General features: G+C 49.3%; 1 protein-coding gene and 1 long non-coding RNA gene across 13 annotated transcripts in view; both read right to left on the bottom strand.

The window, feature by feature from the left end:
* Nucleotides 1-994: 994 nt before the first annotated feature.
* LOC128911740 (uncharacterized) lies at nucleotides 995-7,976 on the bottom strand. Of its 7 annotated transcripts, XR_008467157.1 has the most exons (6): nucleotides 7,360-7,524; nucleotides 5,448-5,506; nucleotides 3,693-3,824; nucleotides 2,396-2,492; nucleotides 1,557-1,599; nucleotides 995-1,145 (listed from the first exon to the last, which is right to left on the bottom strand). It is a non-coding gene; the product is annotated as an uncharacterized LOC128911740 (long non-coding RNA). The 7 variants fall into 7 exon arrangements; XR_008467159.1 differs by lacking the exons at nucleotides 5,448-5,506; nucleotides 7,360-7,524 and adding an exon at nucleotides 7,595-7,976; XR_008467156.1 differs by lacking the exon at nucleotides 5,448-5,506.
* Nucleotides 7,977-11,922: 3,946 nt separating this feature from the next.
* Nucleotides 11,923-19,463, bottom strand: part of ALDH18A1 (aldehyde dehydrogenase 18 family member A1) — a 31,774-nt gene continuing 24,233 nt past the window's right edge. For 5 of the 6 annotated variants that reach the window (XM_054205711.1, XM_054205710.1, XM_054205714.1 and 2 more), the window contains 6 exons: nucleotides 18,414-18,551; nucleotides 18,110-18,305; nucleotides 17,836-17,957; nucleotides 15,384-15,570; nucleotides 13,792-13,887; nucleotides 11,923-12,786 (listed from right to left, as the gene is read on the bottom strand). In XM_054205711.1, the coding sequence (XP_054061686.1) occupies nucleotides 12,605-12,786; nucleotides 13,792-13,887; nucleotides 15,384-15,570; nucleotides 17,836-17,957; nucleotides 18,110-18,305; nucleotides 18,414-18,551 (921 nt within the window). In that variant the 3' untranslated portion in view covers nucleotides 11,923-12,604. Of the gene's footprint in view, nucleotides 12,787-13,791; nucleotides 13,888-14,650; nucleotides 14,808-15,383; nucleotides 15,571-17,835; nucleotides 17,958-18,109; nucleotides 18,306-18,413; nucleotides 18,552-19,463 lie in introns of those variants that run through there. The other variant, XR_008467034.1, reaches the window with a different exon arrangement.

Raw genomic sequence — 19,463 nt, 5'->3', positions numbered from 1 at the left:
TAGGGGGCGCACATGCGCAGTGCAGCTGTACGGTGAACCGTCGCGCATGCGCAGTGCAGCTGTACTGCACTGGGGCACGCATGCGCCTTACAGCTGTATGGCACAGAACGCGGCGCATGCGCAGTACAGCCCTACGGCACTAGGCGTGCGCATGCGCAGTACAGCTTTACGGCACTAGGGGACGAGCATTCTTTTGCCACTTTTGATTTCTGTCCAGTTGTTGCTGTGGAGAGTTATGCGGGGGTCACTTTATTTTTGCGATCTTCAGATATTTTTGTGTTTAACTGTTAATCATGTTTTATGGTTTCGGAAGAGTGCTAGAAGCATATGATTTCCAGAAGACTGACAAGCATTTACGGGCTCTTGGAGCACTAAAGTGCTATAGACACGCACGCTGGTGGACTGAGAGAGCACTTCCGGCCTCCTGGAAGACTAAAGTGCTATAGAGATGCGAGTCGGAGGACTGAGGGGGCGCCTGGACGACTAAAGTGCCATAGAGACACGCATCGGAGGACTGAGGGGGCACTTCCAGGGTCCTGAAGGACCGCCTTGCCATGGAGATGGACACCCGTAAAACTGACGGCGCAGTAACGCCTAACAGCCGATACTGCACCGCATACGGCCGCTCTCGAGGCTGGCCGGGCGGCACCGATCACGCTCCAGGTAGCGCGGATCTCGCCGGAGTCCCAGCGGTCTTGGGTCGCGCTCTGGCTGCCGCTCTCTGGAGACTCTCACCGCACCGGCCTCCGCAACGACGCGCACGAGCTGCGGAAGCAACGCACAGCGCCACCGCGGGCGGGGACCACGGCGCGCCGAGGGCGTGGCCAGTGCGCGCGGGAGGCCGGGCCACAGCGCACGCGCCCCTCCTGGGAGGAACCCCACATAACCCCCACATCCCCGACTCACCTGGTCCTCCGCCGACCCATCGCATCCCTGCCCCGGTGATGTCACAGTGTCCCCAATGACACCATCGCCCCGCAGACACACACACACACACGTTTCCCCTTTTTTTATTCCCCCCCCAAAAAAGGAACACAACGCCCAGACCCAGGGCTGGCCCCTTCCCCTCAGTGGGGCTCCGCCACCAGCTGCAAACCTGGGCTGGGGCATCTCTCGAGCAGCACGAGACACCTACAACGAGGCACCTGGAAAACAAAAATCCCCAGTTAGAGTTCAGCATGCTAAAAAAGTAGCGCAGAAGAGAAGAGAGTAGAGGAATTCCCTCAGACCAAGGGACGGGACAGCAGCTGAGCTACAGGAGGATTCTAGAGAAACGCCTCAGCTCCAAATAAAGCACAGCTTTCTAAAGCCAGCGCCAGCTCAACTCTTAAAGTCAGGATTAAGGCTAATTGATGCCATTTGAAACACATTCTTAGCGTAAAGGCAAACCCTCCGGCTGGCGCTGGGAGATGCCTGGCCCCTTCCTCCCAGCGTGGCCACAGGGAGATCCATCACCCTGCATGCAGGGCGGCAGGACCGAGCTGGGCCATAACCAGAATCCATGCTGACGGAGCCACCACCGCAGCTACAGCCCTCGCGCTGCTGCCGCCGCTCACCTCGCTCGCAGGGTCGATGCAACTAAGGGGGACGGGTCAAACCCTGAAGAGCCAAAGAAGCAATAAAGAAAAAAGCTCAGTCATTTGCTCCATGCTGAAAAGGTGTGCCTATGTTTACATACGCTCTTTAAAAATAGTCTAAAAGTATTTCACTTTCCTGTGGCACTAGTTCAACTTGCACCACTGTGAACTGATACCATTAAACTACCCCTCTCCAAAATACACAGTTGTCATTTGACTGCAGGTTTTTTTGGGTGTTACACAAGGAGGAGGGACATCTGGCCAGCAGCACTGCTCGATAGAGATGCTACCAGGGAAACATGCCACTGAAAGCCAGACAGAAATAAAGTACCTCAGAGCACTCTGTCATAATGGCAGGGAAAACCCGGTAACATTCAGTCGCCTCTCTTTTTAAACCTTTAGAACCGACACCTAAATGCTTCGCTCCGCCTCATAAAGTGTATGCTACAGCTATTGGGCAGTTGCGCTTTAAACAATGCGAGTCAGTGGGTAAATTATACAACGTTACCTTTTTTGGTTTTTAAGTTTAATTTTGCATAGAAAAATCAGCAACATAAAACCCCCAAATGGTTTTACTTTTGAGGGTCGGGGGGGGAAATCAAATCCCTGGTGCCGCAATCCATCAGGCTACCAAAAAGCACCGGCAGATGGGCGAATGCTTTTGGCCGCGTGACATGCTCCGGAACAGACCTTACGTTGTTTTTAGTGTTTTCTTGAAATATTTCATACAAAAACTATAGAAGGAGAGCTGACAAAGCCTTCCTGTTAACTTCAAAGTCCACACTTAGGAAAAAAGCATATGCGCATCGCAGACGTACCTCATACTCACAGAGCACTCCAGATCCTTTCTGTCTGTCCTGCATTGTCACGGCACAACAAAAGGGCAACCACGGAGAAACGCTGCCAGTTGACATTCTGCTGAGAGAGGGGAAAAAAACCAAAACAAAATAAAACTTTGAGCACAAAGCTGGGTAGGAATCTAAAACTTCCTTCTTTCGCGAAGGTTTGCAAAGACTATGGCTGAGTGGAGGAAAAAGTATTCGACACCATCTCTGGCACAGTTGTTGATACGGGTTACTAGATCTTTGCATTTTTTTGACAACTCTGACTTTTTTGACTCACTGGCAGATTTAGTTGCACTAGAGCCACTTTCCCAGGTACCCTGGGGCTCTTAAGTTGCTTTCCTGGAGACTTCATCCTCAAAAACACCTTATTTCTCTCTCCCAGGGCTGGGACAAAAACATCAAACCTCCAGCGACTGCTCCCACACCAAAGGTGCCAGGAGGCAAAGCTGTGGCTTGTCCTCGCTGTCCCTTGGCAGAGCTTTCATCGCCCCTTTCATCCACGCTTTCCTGGGGAATTCATCCATTCCCCCCCCTCCAAAAAAAAAAAAAATTTTTTTTCCCGTGCGGGGAATAATTTTTCCCTTCTGTCCGCACTCAGGCAACTCCCCGGGCTGACGGAAAACACACGCCACTGAAAGCCAGACAGAAATGCAGAACTTCAGGGGATGCAAAATATCAGAGGAAAATAGCCCGTTACATTCAGTCACCTCTCATTTTAAACAAGTACGACAAATACCTAACTGCTTCCGTACGCCTTATAAAACATACGCCACAGCTATTCGGCAGTGGCAGGTTAAACAACGTGAGTCAGTTTGTAAGTTATACAACTGTAGCTTTTTTTTTTTTAAAAAGTTTCATTTAGCATAGAAAAATCAGCGAGATAAGAGATCCCCCCCAAAATGGTTTTACTCTCGAGGGTTGGGGGGAAAATCAAATCCCTGGTGCCGCGATCCATCAGGGTACCAAAAAGCACCAGCAGATGGGCGAATGCTTTTGGCCGTGCTGAACACGCGGAGGAACAGGGTTTTATGACGTCTCAACTGTAACAACCGAGAACACAAATGCCAGCAAAGACAGCACAAAGTCTCGGTGCTCGTGACTTCTCCTGCCCAGTGCTTCATCTGTGATGACCTGCTCTGATGAGAACTTCATAGAAAGGCAACTGCTTTGAGCGAGAAACGTTTCCATTTAGGAAAATCTCTTTCCAGCCAACGTCAAAATGACACACCGTAGGTTATGGACAAAGGACATGATGGAAGCAACAACTCACCAAAACCACATCAGGACTCGCCGTCACTAGTTACGACGCTGCTGGTGCTTCATGGGAACGCCTGGAAAACATGCAGAAGCGAGACACCGCTTTGTCCCAGTTCGTCCACGTCTCTCCTTTGACCTCGATCGCCTTTAGGACAGATGCCAGTATCTCAGTAAGGTTTCTCGACTCCCGCTATAAGATAACCTAAAGACTTATTGACTGAAAAAGCATAAAGCTTTTATCGTGAACACAGAATCTGCTTCCCCTGAACATCTGAACTCTTACGAACAGTTTCTTCCCCCTTTTAGTACACAGGTTTTTTCACGGCATCGCTTAACGGTAAGCACACAGAAAGAGAAGACTGTGCTTTCAGGAAGAGAAAATAAACGCAGGGAAGCAAGCCTTGCATGGGCGTAACATGCTCCGGAACGGACCCTATACTCTTTTTAGTGTTTTCTTAAACTATTTCATACAAAAACCATAGAAGGAGAGCCGACAAAGCCTTCACATTTACTTCAAAGTCCACACTACAAGGACCTTCCGTTCCTTCCCGGTATCACCAGCACTTTTACGCAGGCGAGTCGCTTCATCGCTCCTCTAAAATTATTCAAACGAAAGCTGTAGCCACGAAAGAGGAGTGACAAAGAAACGGAGACGTCGGGCAGCAAGAGAGCTCGGCAGGCTGACACCTGAGGTCAACAGTGCACTCTGTTTTTGAAAGCACACGCACCCCCACCCCAGAAAACAAGCAGACAGACAAAAACCCCAGGGCTTCATGTCTTTTCTGGCTGCCGGAGCTCATCCCTGTCTCAGCGTATCATCTCATCAGAGCACCAAGCGCAGGCAATCTGCAGCCCAAGGACATTTGCATGTGACAAATACATGTTCAGAAATAGCCTGGATCTCTAAGAGCGGTGTCATTTTTCTGGCTGAAGAATCGTAACTCAATTTTAGTCACTGGCACGGTCCGGAGGAAACTAATGAACTTTTAAACATAACCTCTCTCTGGTGACAAAAAAACGTGTTAGAGACTGAAAAAGAAACTAAGGATGATTCAGAGCTCCCACCCATGAGGAAGCTGCGGGGACATTAGCGAAAGGGAAGACCGACAGCAGCAACATCCAGTGAAGTTTGGCTTTCATTCTGACCACGTACTTAAGAGACCCTCCAAGTCCACACCTCAAGTCCTAGGAAGGACCAGTCCTCTCCTGGAATGACAAACTTTTTCTGCTTAAAAGTCCAAGACTGGAGGCTCCATGGAACAATGCGGACTGAGCCACAGAAAAACACGCCCTCCACAGTCAAGCAACAATAATAAAAAAGAATAAAAAAATCAAGCAACGCATCGACTTCCATCACATTTCAGTCGGTACATTTCTACTGGCACCTAGGTGCTCAAACATGAACTAGACTGACACCACAGACTAGCCCAAATTGAGTTACACGTAGGAAAAGAAAAGGCTATTTCCCACTTGCCCCTGGAACCAATAGGAACACACAGAAGAGAAACACTTGACCCTAACAAAGGTAACAGGCAGCTCTTAATTTATCCTAGCTGAAAGTTCAGGCTTTGACCCCAAAGGAAACCATTCATAACTACCAAGGGCCCTGCTCAGGCAGGAGGCACACTCTGTTCATTGCAACTCCTCCTCAGCTTCTCTGCGCTGGCAGCAAATGTGCCTTTTCTGCAGCTTTGACGGGGAGTATCTGTAGCGTCCCTGAACTCGCAAATATTTCTCCCTGCTCCCCCAGCCCCGTGTGTGCCGTTACCTGAGCAGCAAGAGGAATCAGCCATGCGGGATTCTCTTGCCATGCCGCAGAAGGTGATCCTGGGAAAAGAGGAGGCGAGAAATAAGCCCCCTGGTTTGTCCCACCCAGCCAACGGGGATGAGCCGGGGGACCCCCCGCACCCCACCTCTGCCCTTGGGAGTGGGGCCAGGACGGACCCTCTGCACAGAGAGAGAGCCCTCTCCCTGAGCCCAAAGCCACACAACTCCCCCTCTTTCTGAGCCCCCAAACCAGACACGTGAGCCCATTTGCCAGTCCCGGAAGGAGGAGACCTGGTCTCTGTGTGGGGCCCCAAACCAGCCCCCGCTCTCCGCTTCCTCCCCGCCTCTGCAGTCCCCCTGGGCGACGCTGAGGGAGCACAGCCACCCCACAGCCCGGCACCCTGAGGACCCACAGGCACTTTGGGGGAGGGGGAGCACTGGGGACCTATGGGGGGGCCGACCCCGCGTCCCTGTGGGGCAGCACCGGCACGGCCCAGGCACAACTTTCTTACCGCCCTGCCGGGCTTTATTTCTCTGGCATCGCCGGCACCACACCCCAAACCCCCCAGGCCAAAGGGACCCTGTGGGGTCTGTGGATATTGTCTACCTAGACTTTCAAAAAGCATTTGGCACTGTTCCCCATAGAATTCTCATGGAAAAACTGGCTCTTCGTGGCCTGGATGAGCATACGATCTGCTGGATCAAGCACTGGCTGGATGGGCAGTCCCAAAGAGTGGTGGTCAATGGAGTTAAATCCAGCTGGCGGCCGGTCACAAGTGATGTTCTTCACGGCTCAGTGTTGGGACCATTTCTGTTTAACATCTTTATTGATGATCTTGATAAGGACATAGAGTGTATCATCAGCAAGTTTGCAGATGACACGAAGCTAAGCGGGAGTGTTGATCTGCATGAGGACAGGGAGGCTCTACAGAGAGACTTGGATAGATTGGATCAACAGGCCAATGCTAACGGAATGAGCTTTAACAAGGCCAAGTACCAGGTCCTGCACTTGAGCTACAACAACCCCATGCAGCGCTACAGGCTTGGGGCAGTGTGGCTGGAGAGCTGCCTGGCAGAAAAGGACCTGGGGCTTCTAATTGACAAGCGCCTGAACATGAGCCAGCAGTGTGCCCAGGTGGCCAAGAGGGCCAATGCCATCCTGGCTTGTATTAGAAATGGTGTGACCAGCAGAAGCAGGGAGGTGATTGTCCCCCTGTACTCAGCACTGGTGAGGCCACACCTTGAGTATTGTGTCCAGTTTTGGGCACCTCAATACAAGGGAGATATCAAGGTGCTGGAGCGAGTGCAGAGGAGGGCAACGAAGCTGGTGAAGGGCCTGGGGAATAAATCTTATGAGGAGCGATGGAAGGAGCTGGGACTGTTTAGTTTGAGGAAGAGGAGGCTGAGGGGAGACCTCCTCACTCTCTACAACTACTTGAAAGGACATTGTAGAGAGGTAGAGAGGTTGGTGCTGGTCTCTTCTCACAGGTAATTAGCAACAGAACAAGAGGGAATGGCTTCAAGCTGCAACGGGGAGGTTTAGACTGGACATTAGGAAAAAGGTCTCCACAGAAAGAGTGGTTAGACACTGGAATAGGCTGCCCAGGGAGGTGGTGCAGTCACCATCCCTGAATGTGTTTAAGAGTCATTTAGACGTGGTGTTAGGGGATACGGTGTAGGGGAGAACTTTGTAGAGTGGGGTTGATGGTTGGACTCGATGATCCCAAGCGTCTTTTCCAATCTAAATGATTCTATGACCCCGCGGGGAGCCGGGCCCAACCACTTCCCTCCGACCCGACAATGTCCCCCCCAGGCCCTCCGTTTGCCTAGCCCCGCACAGGGCCCTCCCAGTCCGTACCCCCCCCATCACCCCTCGTGGCCGCCTTAGGGGTCCCCCGCAGCCCCCCGCTCACCTTCACGCGGTCCAGCTGCCTCACGACGTGCTCGCGGGGGCCCCGCGGGCCCGGACCGATTGAGCCGCGCGCCCGCCCGCCGGGCCCCGCTTTCCGCCCGGACCATGTGCCTCCGATTTCGAGCCGGCCGCCATTTTCCCCCGGCCGCCTCCGCTTCTGGAGCACTCAGGCCGGGCCCGGCCCGCCCCGCCCACGGCGCACGCCCATGGGTCACCGCCCCGCCGCCCGCCCCCACCTTCTTGGGCCGCGCCGCTCCGTTGGCCCGTCGCCGCCGTCAATCCTCAGCGCGCCCCACCTCCGGCGGGGCGATCCGACCAATGGAAGCGCAGCGAGACGATCCGACCAATGGGAGCGCGGTGCCCGCACTCTGATTGGCCCACCCTCGCGCCCATCCGCCTGGGAGCGGTTGCCATGGTGAAGACGCCCCGCCGGCGGGGAATTCACACAAACCCGGCTTTTTCTCCTTAAAAACTTTATAGAGTTGTGTACGACAGCAGGAAATAAACCCGTGGCGTGGCCCCCCCGCAGCGCTCCCTGGGGTCCAGCACTTCGCGGGCGAGCTGGGCTCCCGCAGCTCGGAGGGAGGAACTGACCGCTGCGGCTGTATGTGGGCCTGCACCTGCGCGGCGGGGCGGCAGGCCGTGTCGGGGAGGGCCGGGAGGCGGGGTCAAGGGGAGCGGGAGGCGGAGCTGAGGGGGACGGAAGAGGAGGGCGGAGAGGCGGGGCCGAGGGGGCAGCAGGCCTCTCTCCAGATGCAGTACCGGCTTTTGGTCGAAAAGTGGTGAGCTGGGACGACCAGTACCCCCAGTGCACAGCGGTGCTGCGCTGGCTGCCGTGTCCTTGCGGCCACAATCCGCTACCGCAGGCGAGAGGCCGCGGTGCGGTGCTGCGGGCTGTGGGGCGCGCATGCGCACTTACAGTGCTGTATCTACACACACACACTCTTAGAGAATACAGATTATCTATTTAGACTTCTATAGAACATCTGGTACGAGTTAGATCTATTTAGACTTCAATATTAACAGTTACTATATAGAACGTCTAATTAGACTAGCTATCTGTTTAGACATATATTTTGACACTTGAATAGCTCTTTATAAATAAATGTTTCGAAAATCTTTTTGCAGTCTAAACTCCTTTATATCATATAGAATCAGAGCATCTTTAGAGAGAGAGGTTTTTATTTTGAACTAATTTTAGATACAGAAATGAATATTATTTTTCAATAGCTATAAAAAGGAGAGCTCGTTCTCTATTTCAGTGCCATGCACCCAGACTTAACAGGTTTTAACATTTTTTAACCACACCGCGCCCCACCCCCGTCGAGGCGATCCGACCAATAGTAATGCGGCGAGACGATCCGACCAATGGGAGCGCGGCACCCACGCTCTGATTGGTCCGTCCTCCCGCCTATCCGCCCGGGAGCGGTTGCCATGGTGAAGACGCCCCGTCGGGGGCGGGGCGGCCGTCGCCGTGGCAACGGGGCCGGGCGGCCGTGCCCGCCGGCGGAGAATTCACCCAAACCCGGCTTTTTCTCCTTAAAACCTTTATAGAGTTGCGTGCGACAGCACGAAATAAACCCGTGGCGTGGACCCCCGCAGCGCTTCCTGGGGTCCGGTATTTCGAGGGCGGGCCGGGCCCAGCCGCCCCGCTCCGAGCCCAGCGCGGCCCGGCCTCCCCCCGCCCCAACAGCCCCCAGCCCTGGCGGCGGCAGCAGCCGGGGCCCTTCCCCGCCCCTGCGGGCACCGGGACCCTCCCGCCGCCGCCGGAGCCCCCGGGCCGCCGTTGCCCGACCCGCGCTGGGAACAGCCCGGCCCCAGCGAGGAGCAGCTGAGCCAGGCGGGGCCGCCCCTGCTCCCCCCGGCCGGGCACGGGCTCGGTCCCGAAACCCCCGCAGCGACGCCGGGGCAGCGCTCGGCCCGGGGCCGCTGCCGCCCTCGCCGACCCCAGCAGGGCAGAGCCCGGACCCACCCACCGAGGCTCCGGCCAGGGGATCCCACGGCGCGGCTCCCGCGGCCGCAGCGGAACGGAACTCCGCCACCAGCCTCGCCGCGGCTCTGCTGGGCACCGCGGGCAGCCCGGCCCCGCCCCGCGCCGCCCGTAATTGGCACCGCAGCGGGGAGGGGGACAGAGGGGTAAAAACCTGCTGTGCTTTGGGCTAGGCTGGGCACTGAACAAACGAGAGCTGCTCTCTTTAACCTCTCTCCCCTCCCTGAAGATAACGGAGACAGAATAACAAAGACAGAGCATTATGGGTCGAGAAGAAACTAAACTACTTTAATGAAATATTATCAGTAAACATAAAATATGATCCTAGTAATAAGGAAAAAAAGGAAAAATACAATATATGCAAAACCAGCATCAGAGTCCTCCTTGGACACCAGCCATTGAAGGAAGAGGCTGACCCGTTGGTCTCTCAGCTTTTATACTGAGCACGATGCCCATGGGATGCAATACCCCTGTGGTCAGCTTTGGGTCACCTCTGCCTTTGTCGGCCCCCACTGAGTACCTCCCTACCAGCAGCTACCCACACCTGCCCCAGGCCCCTCAGATCAACCCCCACCACTCCTATATATCTCCCCTGTGCTTTACCCCCAGCCCTGCCCTACACATGCCCTCAGGCCTGCCCCATAACCCCCCCTCGCAGCACCTCCCAGCCCTGCCCCATACATCCCCATGGCATTTGGTCTTACTGAACCTCACACCATTGGCCTTGTCTCATTGATCCAGCCTGTCCAGGTTCCTCTGTAGAGCCTTCCTACTCTCCAGCAGATCAACGCTCCTGCCCACCTCGGTGTCCTCTGCAAACTGACTGAGGGTGCACTCGATCCCCTTCTCCGGGTCATCAATAGAGACATTAAACAGAACCAGCCCCAGCACCAAGCCATGGGAAACACCACTGTGACTGGCCACCAACTGGACTGAACTCCATTCACCACCACATACGCCCATCCACGCCCCGGGCAGCCAGTTTCTCCAGGAGAATGCTGTGGGAAACTGTGCCAAAGGCTTTACTAAAGTCTAGGTAGACAACATCCACAGCCTTCCCCTCTTCCGAGCTCTTCAACTCAGCTGTACTACTCTAAAAAGTAAGTACTGCATATAGTTCATATGCATATATGATAAAACAAAACAAACCAGAAACAACAAAAGCAAAGCTAAGCCAAATACAGTCAATGGTACCTACAGGGTAGGAATGGATCACTTAATCCTCAGTGCTGCCCTTGGGAGACAAAACCAACAAGCAGTTTCTAACAGAAGTTACTTTAGTCCAGGCTGTAACTCCGTCTTCTGTAGAAGTTTCTGGCAATATCGTTTCCCTTAATTGACTCTAATGTCATGTTATATGAGATTAAAGTATATTCAAGGGCTAGCTTGCTGCTGTTGGCACAGCATTTGGGTTTTTTCTGAGGTAATGGGCCAGGCTTTGGGGAGGGTTCTGGAGTTGGTCAAAGTTAGGGCAGAGTATGGAACGTTTCAGTGTTGGGGCTGGGTGTGGGATCACTGAGGGCTTTGTATAGGATTTATAGATGGCTTCAGAACTTTTAGGGGCTGTTTTGGTGGCTGGGGGAGAAGCATGCAAGGCGGAAGGAGGGGAGTTGCCTCAGGGGGTCAGGGTAAGAGTTCCATCCCAGAAGGTCCTACAGGTGGCTGCCTGGGCAGGGAGGGTGCCCTGGGAGACCCAGTGCTACAGGCAGCTCATGTGGGGCACAAGGGGCTGGGAGAGGCTCAGAGAGGCACCCGTGGTCGCTGAGGGGTGGCAGGGAGGCCTCCAGGCACCTGAAGCTGGGTGGAGGAATCCATTTTAGCCTGTCTTCCCGCTTCCCCAGTAACAGCTCTCTGGTAGCTCTCTTAGAGTTGCATTTATCATGCCCAACTCAAAATATCCTTAAATCTGTTCCACCCGTTTCAAACTTCCTTGCAACTTGCCAGCAGCCTCGGGCCAGTGTGACCCAGCAGCATCATCCTGCTCCAGGACCTGCCCTGCTCCCATGTGCATCTCCCGGGGGCTGAGCGCACACACCAGCGGCTGCCAAGATGCCACCAGGGCCCTCAGGGCAGGACACGGCCCGGCAAAGCCTCCCCTCATTGTGCTCCCGGCAGCGTCTGCGTCGCGGCCCCTGCTGTGCCACCTCCAGCAACCAGGAGACATCCACAGCTACTGCAGCATCTTGCTTGCCTCAGCAATGTCTGTGGGCCCCTGGCATCCACGGGGAGCTGAACCGTGCCAGAACAGGCTCGTGAGGCACCAACAGCACAGGAGAAGATGCTGAGGTAGTGGCTGCGAGAAACAGGCAGAAAAGGGCACCCTCGCAGCACCGCACCAGTCCTGCCCTGGCATATGCAATGCAGCGACTCACACATACGGTGCTGGAGATGACTGTACCTGCCACCGGACTGCAGGAGCAGTGAGCCACTGGCTCTGCCTGGTGGCCATTGAGGGAGAGCCATGCCGGGAGAGCCATGCCCAGCATCGTGCCACAGGGCACCGAGGAAAGCACTTCTTCACAGCTTTGGACAGAAAAAGCCAATGTCAAAGTAGCATTGCTTTTGGAGGAGGGATTGTAGAAGCTCAAGTTTTATATAAAACCAAAGAAAAATAAGCCTTTGGTACAAATAAGTAACAAAATTCACGTAATAGACAACTGTGTTATTTATCTACAATAGTCAACAATACAAAGAAATTAGATATAAAAGGTTTCTTGGTCGAAAGCTTACTGTGCATTTGGAACATCTATCCCTTTATCATAAGAGTAATCAAATAGAAAGAAAGTAAGTGTAAAGCTTTCCAGCTTTCAAGAGCTGCCATGATCATAAAAATGAATAAAAACCCCCAAACTATCAAGTTCGTTCTCCAGAACAGATATTTGAATAAAACAAAGACTTATGAAAAAAAAACAACTATGCTCCAGCAACAATCATATTTGCTATAGGGAGCATCAGGATAAAAAAAAATGCAGCAGATATTGAAACCTTTCCTTACATTACCTGTATGTTTTGAAGAAGTTTGTCTCTGGGAGAAGTGATATCAGTTTGCAGATACTATCTAAGGAAACAGAAAGAGGCAGGGGAAAAAAGAAATATCTCACAGACGGGACAATTTTGTATTCACTGTACTGTGCAGTGACCGAGAAAAATGTTCCTGAAGATGAAAAACAAACTCCCTCCCCAGAGTGCGCCCTGAAGCCTGAACATCACCAGGAAATATTTATACCCCTGGGTTTTCCCCCTGGCTCTGATGTTCTCAGTTGGTATTTCTCTGAGGGAGAGGGAGGCTCTCATGAAGATACTTCATGCTGCCATGCTCTGAGAAGTCAGAAACAACATGATTGTCCCCCCTCAGCAACCACTTCGTAGTTAAGAGTCCTTCAATTCCCACTGGTCCACGTGCATGGATACGAGAAGTACTAATTCCCACTTCAGCACCTGCAGGAAACACACAAGATAAAGGCAGTTAGTCCTCAGAACATGGTCACTTCATACTACGCAGTTTTGCACCTTTATGTAAAAACAGCTGCCTGCCTTTCAACGACCCGTCTTTCTCTGCTCCTCGCCAAATGCCAGAAGTTATGTTTGCCTGTTCTGATTTAAAAGCTAGAGAAACTTAACTATTACATTATAAATTGTAATGTTTATACTTCTGGCTGTTACAGAGTTACTTTTACAGAGAAAGATGCAAGACAGAGGTATCTCTTAGACTTGTTTCCTAAGGGTTTAATTTTTTATTTAAAAAAAAAAGCGCTAAATTAGTCAAGCCTTTTTTTATCATTTTGAGGAGATATTGCAAGACCCTAACTCGAGTTTTTTAATCACATAGAACACTGAATGTTCCAGCTGACACAGTAATAACCTGTTATAGAGATTTCTGATTTTCTGCCTCAGGAAAGAATGCTTCCCTTGACTTCTGCAATTCACAGCAGGCGCACCTGTTTGTTAAAGCAACTGATACTCAGTTTTGTTCCTGCCTTTCATTCCTCAACACTGCAGGGCTGGCACACTGGACAGAGCTGTCTGCCCAGCAGGAACAAAGCATGGCATTCTTCACAGCATCATTAGAAAGATAAACAAAAGAAACACTGTTCACCGGTTTCACACCCTGTGTTGCATTGTTCTATCGTTACATGCAATGCAACATACTTTATTCTGATTGAATAGCGCTTCCAAGGATCCAAAACATCTTTGCTCCCTCCTGCTAAATTAATCTAAACAGTCTGTATACCAGTATTAGCTAGTTCTGGCAGAAAAGAATTATCAAACTATCTGCTGTTTCACATGGATGAAAGGTCTAGGCTTCAACTTTTGCTACTTTACCTTTCCTAAAAACCTTACATTAGACAGTAAGATCAGAGACTAATCCTATCTTCCAGGATTCAGACTGCTATGCTTTTCTCACAAGAGCAAATCACATCCCTGCAGTGTTTTCTCTCTTACCAAGTCCAAATCTATAGCCGTCAGAGAATCGGGTACTGGCATTCCAGAAAACACAAGCACTGTCCACATGCTGGAGGAAGAACTCTGCTGTTTTCTCTGGGAAAGAGGCAGAGAGAAAAATAAAATCCAGTACATATAGAACGATCATGCACTCCAATAAACATAACATAATGCAGTGAACAGATAGAACAATACCACTTTCACATGCACCTTATCAGACAGTGTTTAAACAGCCTGTGCTAAGACATGTTCATTTACACCTTCTTCCCAGTATGCTTACGAAGTAGACACAGCTGCAAATGCTACAAGTAGCTTGCAAAGATAAGAAGAACGGAAAAAGATGTCTAATTCTAAATACATCCAGTCTAGAACCTGCAAATGGGACAGGTGTATGACTGGGGAGAAAGAACAGCTTCCCCAAATATTATTTTGCTGTCAAACTGAGAACATTAAACTACAGAGTCAGCTCTCCATTAGCCTCAAACATTGAATTATTCTAGATAATGAAAAATCCTAAACTAAATTGCTATTGGAGCTAAAATTTGGGAAATGCAATGCAGAAATACCACACGGAATCAGTTTAACACAGAACATGCAAGACCTGAGCAAGCTCAAGCAGAGATATGCAAGTCTTAGTCCTCTGGAGTACCCAGTTCTCTTTAAGGCTGTGAGCTGCAGGTCAGTCGCCCTCAGCAACAAGATGAACATTGAACATCAGCTCTATTTCCAGTACACTCCCCAGCATATCACTAGTGCACCAGGTCCTGTGGCAGTAGGTCATGGTACCAAATGCATGCCTTTTAGTGACGCTCATTTAAGCTCGGCAGGCAGTACAGAAACAGAGGCCTGCTTGACTCACACACTGATCAACCGCAGCCGAACACGACCTCACTGCGGCTGATTCTCGGCAGTTCCAGGCTGGGTCTGAGGGTCAGCCTTTGGCTGGGCGCAGCTCTAGCCAGGCTGTGACTCAGCAGTGCTCAAACTGCGGGCAGTACAGGTGCTCGGGATGGGAGCTGCACAAAGGAGCACAAGTTCACAACTAAGAGGCAAGTAACTGGGAATTGAGATAATTGTAGCTTTTATACTAGGGATGCAGAAGTGGGAAGTAAAGGACTGGGAGAGATAGGGGGAAATCATCTGTGGTCCTTGCTTGCAAGATATAAAAATGACACAGGAAGACAAAGTGGATAAAGTACGATCTTCCCTACAATCCCTATTCCCTCCAATGAGTTACTATAGAAGCTCACCTCATCAGCCTTTAGAGGCCTAAGGACAACTCCAGGATGCAGGAGGTGTTCCTGCAAACCCCTCTGATGCAGCATGTCTGCACAACACAGGAACACAAAGCAATCTGCCTGGCAAGAGCACATGCATCAGCCATTGGCCAATTGCTGGAGCACGTTCCTTAACGTCCCGGAATAAGGGCCACACAATACGTTTTTCCTGAGCTAAACAGGACTGTAGGCACATTTAGTTCATAGGCCTCCAGCTGGCTGACCCAAGAGAAGAATAACTACTGCAATACACTAACACCAAGAATTGTCAGTCAAACCAAACCAGTAGCTTAAAGAAGCAGATGGATCACTAACCATTCTCTGTGATGATAACATCTGTATGAGAACTTCCATACTTGTGGATGTGTTCAACAGCCTCTTGGACACTGTCCACCACCTCAATGCAGCACTCCAGGTCCCCATATTCTGTGCGGAGAGATTTCACCTCTGAAGGGCTGAACGTCAAGTAAGACGCAAACTTTGGGCCAGCGTGAATCTTCACCTGCAATACCAGAAACATTTTGTGCTGCTGACCATACCAATGCCTTCCAGGTGAAAGTGAGGCTTCTTGTACTCTTTCTGGGATGGTGTTATTTTTCTTCATAGCAGTCCCTATGGTGCTATGTTTGGACTTGTGATTCAAACAGTGACGAACATACACTGATGTTTTGGCTGTTGCTGAACAGTGCTCGCACAGCATCAAGGCTTTTCTCTTTTTCTCCCACTCTGTACCCCCAGCAAGAAGGCTGGGAGTGTGCAGGAAGCTAGGAGGGGACCCAACCACGGCCGCTGACCCAAATTGATCATATAATGCCATATAACGTCATGTACAACAACACAAATGGAGGGAAGGGGTTTTTTGAAGAAGGGAGGCATTGCTCAGAGAGTGGCTGAGCACTGGTCTACTTGTTGCAGATAGTGAGTAATTAGCGTTGCCTCCCTTGTGTGGGTTTTTGGAGTTGTTTTTTTGTTTGGCGTTTCCCCCCCCCTATTTTTTTTCCTCTTTTTCCCCTTTCATCTTCCTCTTTCCTTCACTTATCAAATTATCTTTCTTTCATCCCACGAGGTTCCTTGCTTTTGATCCTCTTATTCTTGCCCCGGTCCCACTTGGGGCAGGGGAGAGTGAACGAGCGCCTGGATGGTGCTCAGCTGCTGACTGGGGTTAACCCACAACATCTGTGGATCAAATGTTCACTGCATGCAGCATAACAAAAACAAGCCTACACTTTGGGAAATTTAGCAGACCTGTGAACTAGCGACAAGGTACAATAGCTGACATGCTAGGCTGGCTACCTACCATGACATACTCCTAGTTCAGGACTCATTTCAAATTATTTAAAGTAACAGCATCACAAAGTCACCAGACAGGAGGACAGTACAACACTAGTACTGGGAAAACAGCTAAAATATTGCAGCCAGCCCTTAAGCCAAATGACTTAAGATCTTGAATGGCTTTTATTTTGCTTTTATTTTGTAAACTGACACCAGCCCTCTCTGAAGCATGTTTCAGACACAAAACTCACACAGGTATTTTTCATTTGTTATAAAGATGATCTAGCAGATTATCAACCTCTGCGTTTAATCATAGCACTGGAGACAGCTAAACAATGTGAGGTAATTTAGAACTGATACAGCAGAGAAATCCCCATGCAAATGAAACACAGGAATTTTTGACAAGACAAACATAAATGGGAAATAAGGCACAAGTCTGCAAAATTTGAAATCTTTTAAGAAGGTATCTGTAAAATGGCATTTTCTTGTGCAACTGCAAATTACTTTAATTGCATAATCCTGCCAAATATTTGCATGTGTCTTGTTGTCAGGTCAGATTAGACAGAGGTAACATCCTCCCCACTGCATTAGGATCTGAGTGGGTGGTGTTGGAAATGCACTAGTCTTCACGTTCCTCCCATCCAAAATCCAGAGATCTGCCTTTCACTCTACCCTTCCCAAGAAACAAAACAAGACATGAAAAAAATCCATTAAGTGAGGACTTGCTCCTGATTACCTATCAACTTCTTTTACTGTGACCTTTTCAACATCAACACGACCTCTCTATTTTACCTGCATTAATCATTGCCTGTACCCTCTATTTGCCAAATACAAACTGCTGTGTGAAAATCCTCAACTTATGTGCAATTCACACTACCTCATGGATATTTCTCTCCCTATGCATCTCTGCTACCTTTACTGACAAAGTATTACCCATGTCAAGACAATTAATTAGTATACTCGCCTTTCGCTGTTCCTTTGACATGCTAGAAGAGAAAATGGGTGGGGATAAAGGGCATGCAGGATGAAATGTTTAAAAAAAATGTTGATGAAGCAGATTCAGAAAGGAGAAAAGCTGAAAGGGAATTCACTTGGGCAAGAAGCTAAATTAATACATTCAAGAAGAGGCTTTGCATCTGGGAGGTTAATGGCAATTAAGTCAGAATCAAGAAGGGTGGAGAAAGGGTTGCGTATATGCTCTTCTAAGACAGAATATGATTTTTTTTCCTATGTAAAAGGAAGTATTTATATCCCAATAATGGCACATAGCTGTCCTAAGAAGCTGCTTTCAGATCATTTCTACAGGAAAAACTTGGGGTTATGTGGAGAAGCAAAGAAAGTTCTCCATAAGTTTATTTACATGTACCAAGAGACAAATGGATAACTTGTGTTATGCCATCATAAAACTAAACAGGGCTACACCAGCTAGACCAAATGCTTCTGAAAGTGTTAGAAAAAAAAAAACAACGACAAAACAAAAGTATGAGTGACTAACCTGTTCTACTCTCAACATGTCTATGATCTGATCAAACAACGGGGTTCTCAGCAAGTCTCGATGAATTAAGAGAGTTTCCAGAGCATTACAGGCAGCAGGATATTCACACTTTGAGTCTCTGACTGAGGTTTAAGAGTAGATAATTGGTTACGTAACATTTACAACAAAGATTTTCAACAGCACATGAATTATCAATTATGATAACCATATCACATACTCCAAATAAGAAGTTCAGTTACACCCATGAGATTCAAGTCACCCTCTCCCAGCTTACTTATTCGTGTGACCTTCTCAACGCTGGCATCTGTGTCCACATATACATGACAGATCCCTTCGCTGTGTCCCATCACTGGGATTCCCTTAGCAGCTTTCTGGATATTCCTGACTAGCTGCGATGAACCACGTGGAATGATTAGATCTATCAGCTTATCCAAACGGCAGAGATCTTCCACTTCTTCTCTTGTGTTCACCTGTGATAGTTGCAATACAAACAGTCTATGGTTTGAACTCCCAAGTTCTGCCCATACTTTTTATGCATACCATAGCATAGAATTGTTGATTTAATTCTAGGCACTTACTAGTTGCACTGCGTCTTTGACTCCGTGAAGGGAGAGTGCTTCTTGTGTCAGATGATGAAGGATTTGATTGCTATGTGCTGCCTCTTTTCCTCCTTTAAGCAGTAAGCCATTTCCACTAGCAATGGCCAAAGCAGAAACCTGTCAGAAAATAAATTATTTAAGGAAAAAAAAAAAAAAAGGGGGTGGGCGGAAAAGTAATCTGTCTTTTCTGTTGGAATAACAACCACAAAATAGATTAGGAACAGTATTTTTAAACCTGTCAATTTACTCAATCTACAGTTATCATTTTATGTCACCAAAAATCATTATAAGTAACAGCACATTTAACTCCAGAAATGAGATGTGTTAGTGTTTCAGGAACAAACTTGAGTTTTCAGGGTACTAGTGCCAGGGGAAAACTGCAGTGGACACATCAGAGAAAACCCTGGGTACAGGCTCTGCTATGAATTGGGTAGCTGCATGGGCAATCACCCCAAGGAGAATAATTTTAAGTGCAAGAACTCTTGTCCCTAATCACTCTGGCAGAAAGTGTCTAATGAGTTCTTCCTATGAGCAGGAAGAACATTTTCATTGTGCTGCCTAAAACAGGAGTCATAAATAGACACCACTAGCCATAAGTGTGGGAAAAAAGCCTTCTAGACAATACACCCAGCATCACCTGTTATCACTTTGCTTTCACATTTATAACCAGAAAGAATGACTGGCATTGTTGCCTTTCTGTTTAAGGAGCCAGATTTCACCCATTTAAGTCCCGCAACACAACATTTCAGAAAAAAAAAAAAAATGCTCCAAAGAAGCCACCGCTTATTGGAAGTTAGATAAAAAATTACTTCTGCTGTTGAAAACATATACCCAATTTGCTAAATCTCCAGACATTCATTCTTATTACTGTTTTTGCCACTAAACTGAAAACCTCTTTAACAGAGGGGTGGTAGTTTTTTTATTGTTTGTTTCAGCTTTTTGTTCTTTTCTACCTAGGAGTATGTCAGACATGATAAAGCGTTCTTCCCAGACTTATTTTACTTTTGTACCCCTTTTTGTCTTCCTCAC

Source organism: Rissa tridactyla, chromosome 6, assembly GCF_028500815.1.
Source record: "Rissa tridactyla isolate bRisTri1 chromosome 6, bRisTri1.patW.cur.20221130, whole genome shotgun sequence".
Taxonomy (NCBI): Eukaryota; Metazoa; Chordata; class Aves; order Charadriiformes; family Laridae; genus Rissa; species Rissa tridactyla.
The sequence above is the reverse complement of the archived record's forward strand: the minus strand, read 5'-3'. Positions and strand labels throughout refer to the sequence as shown.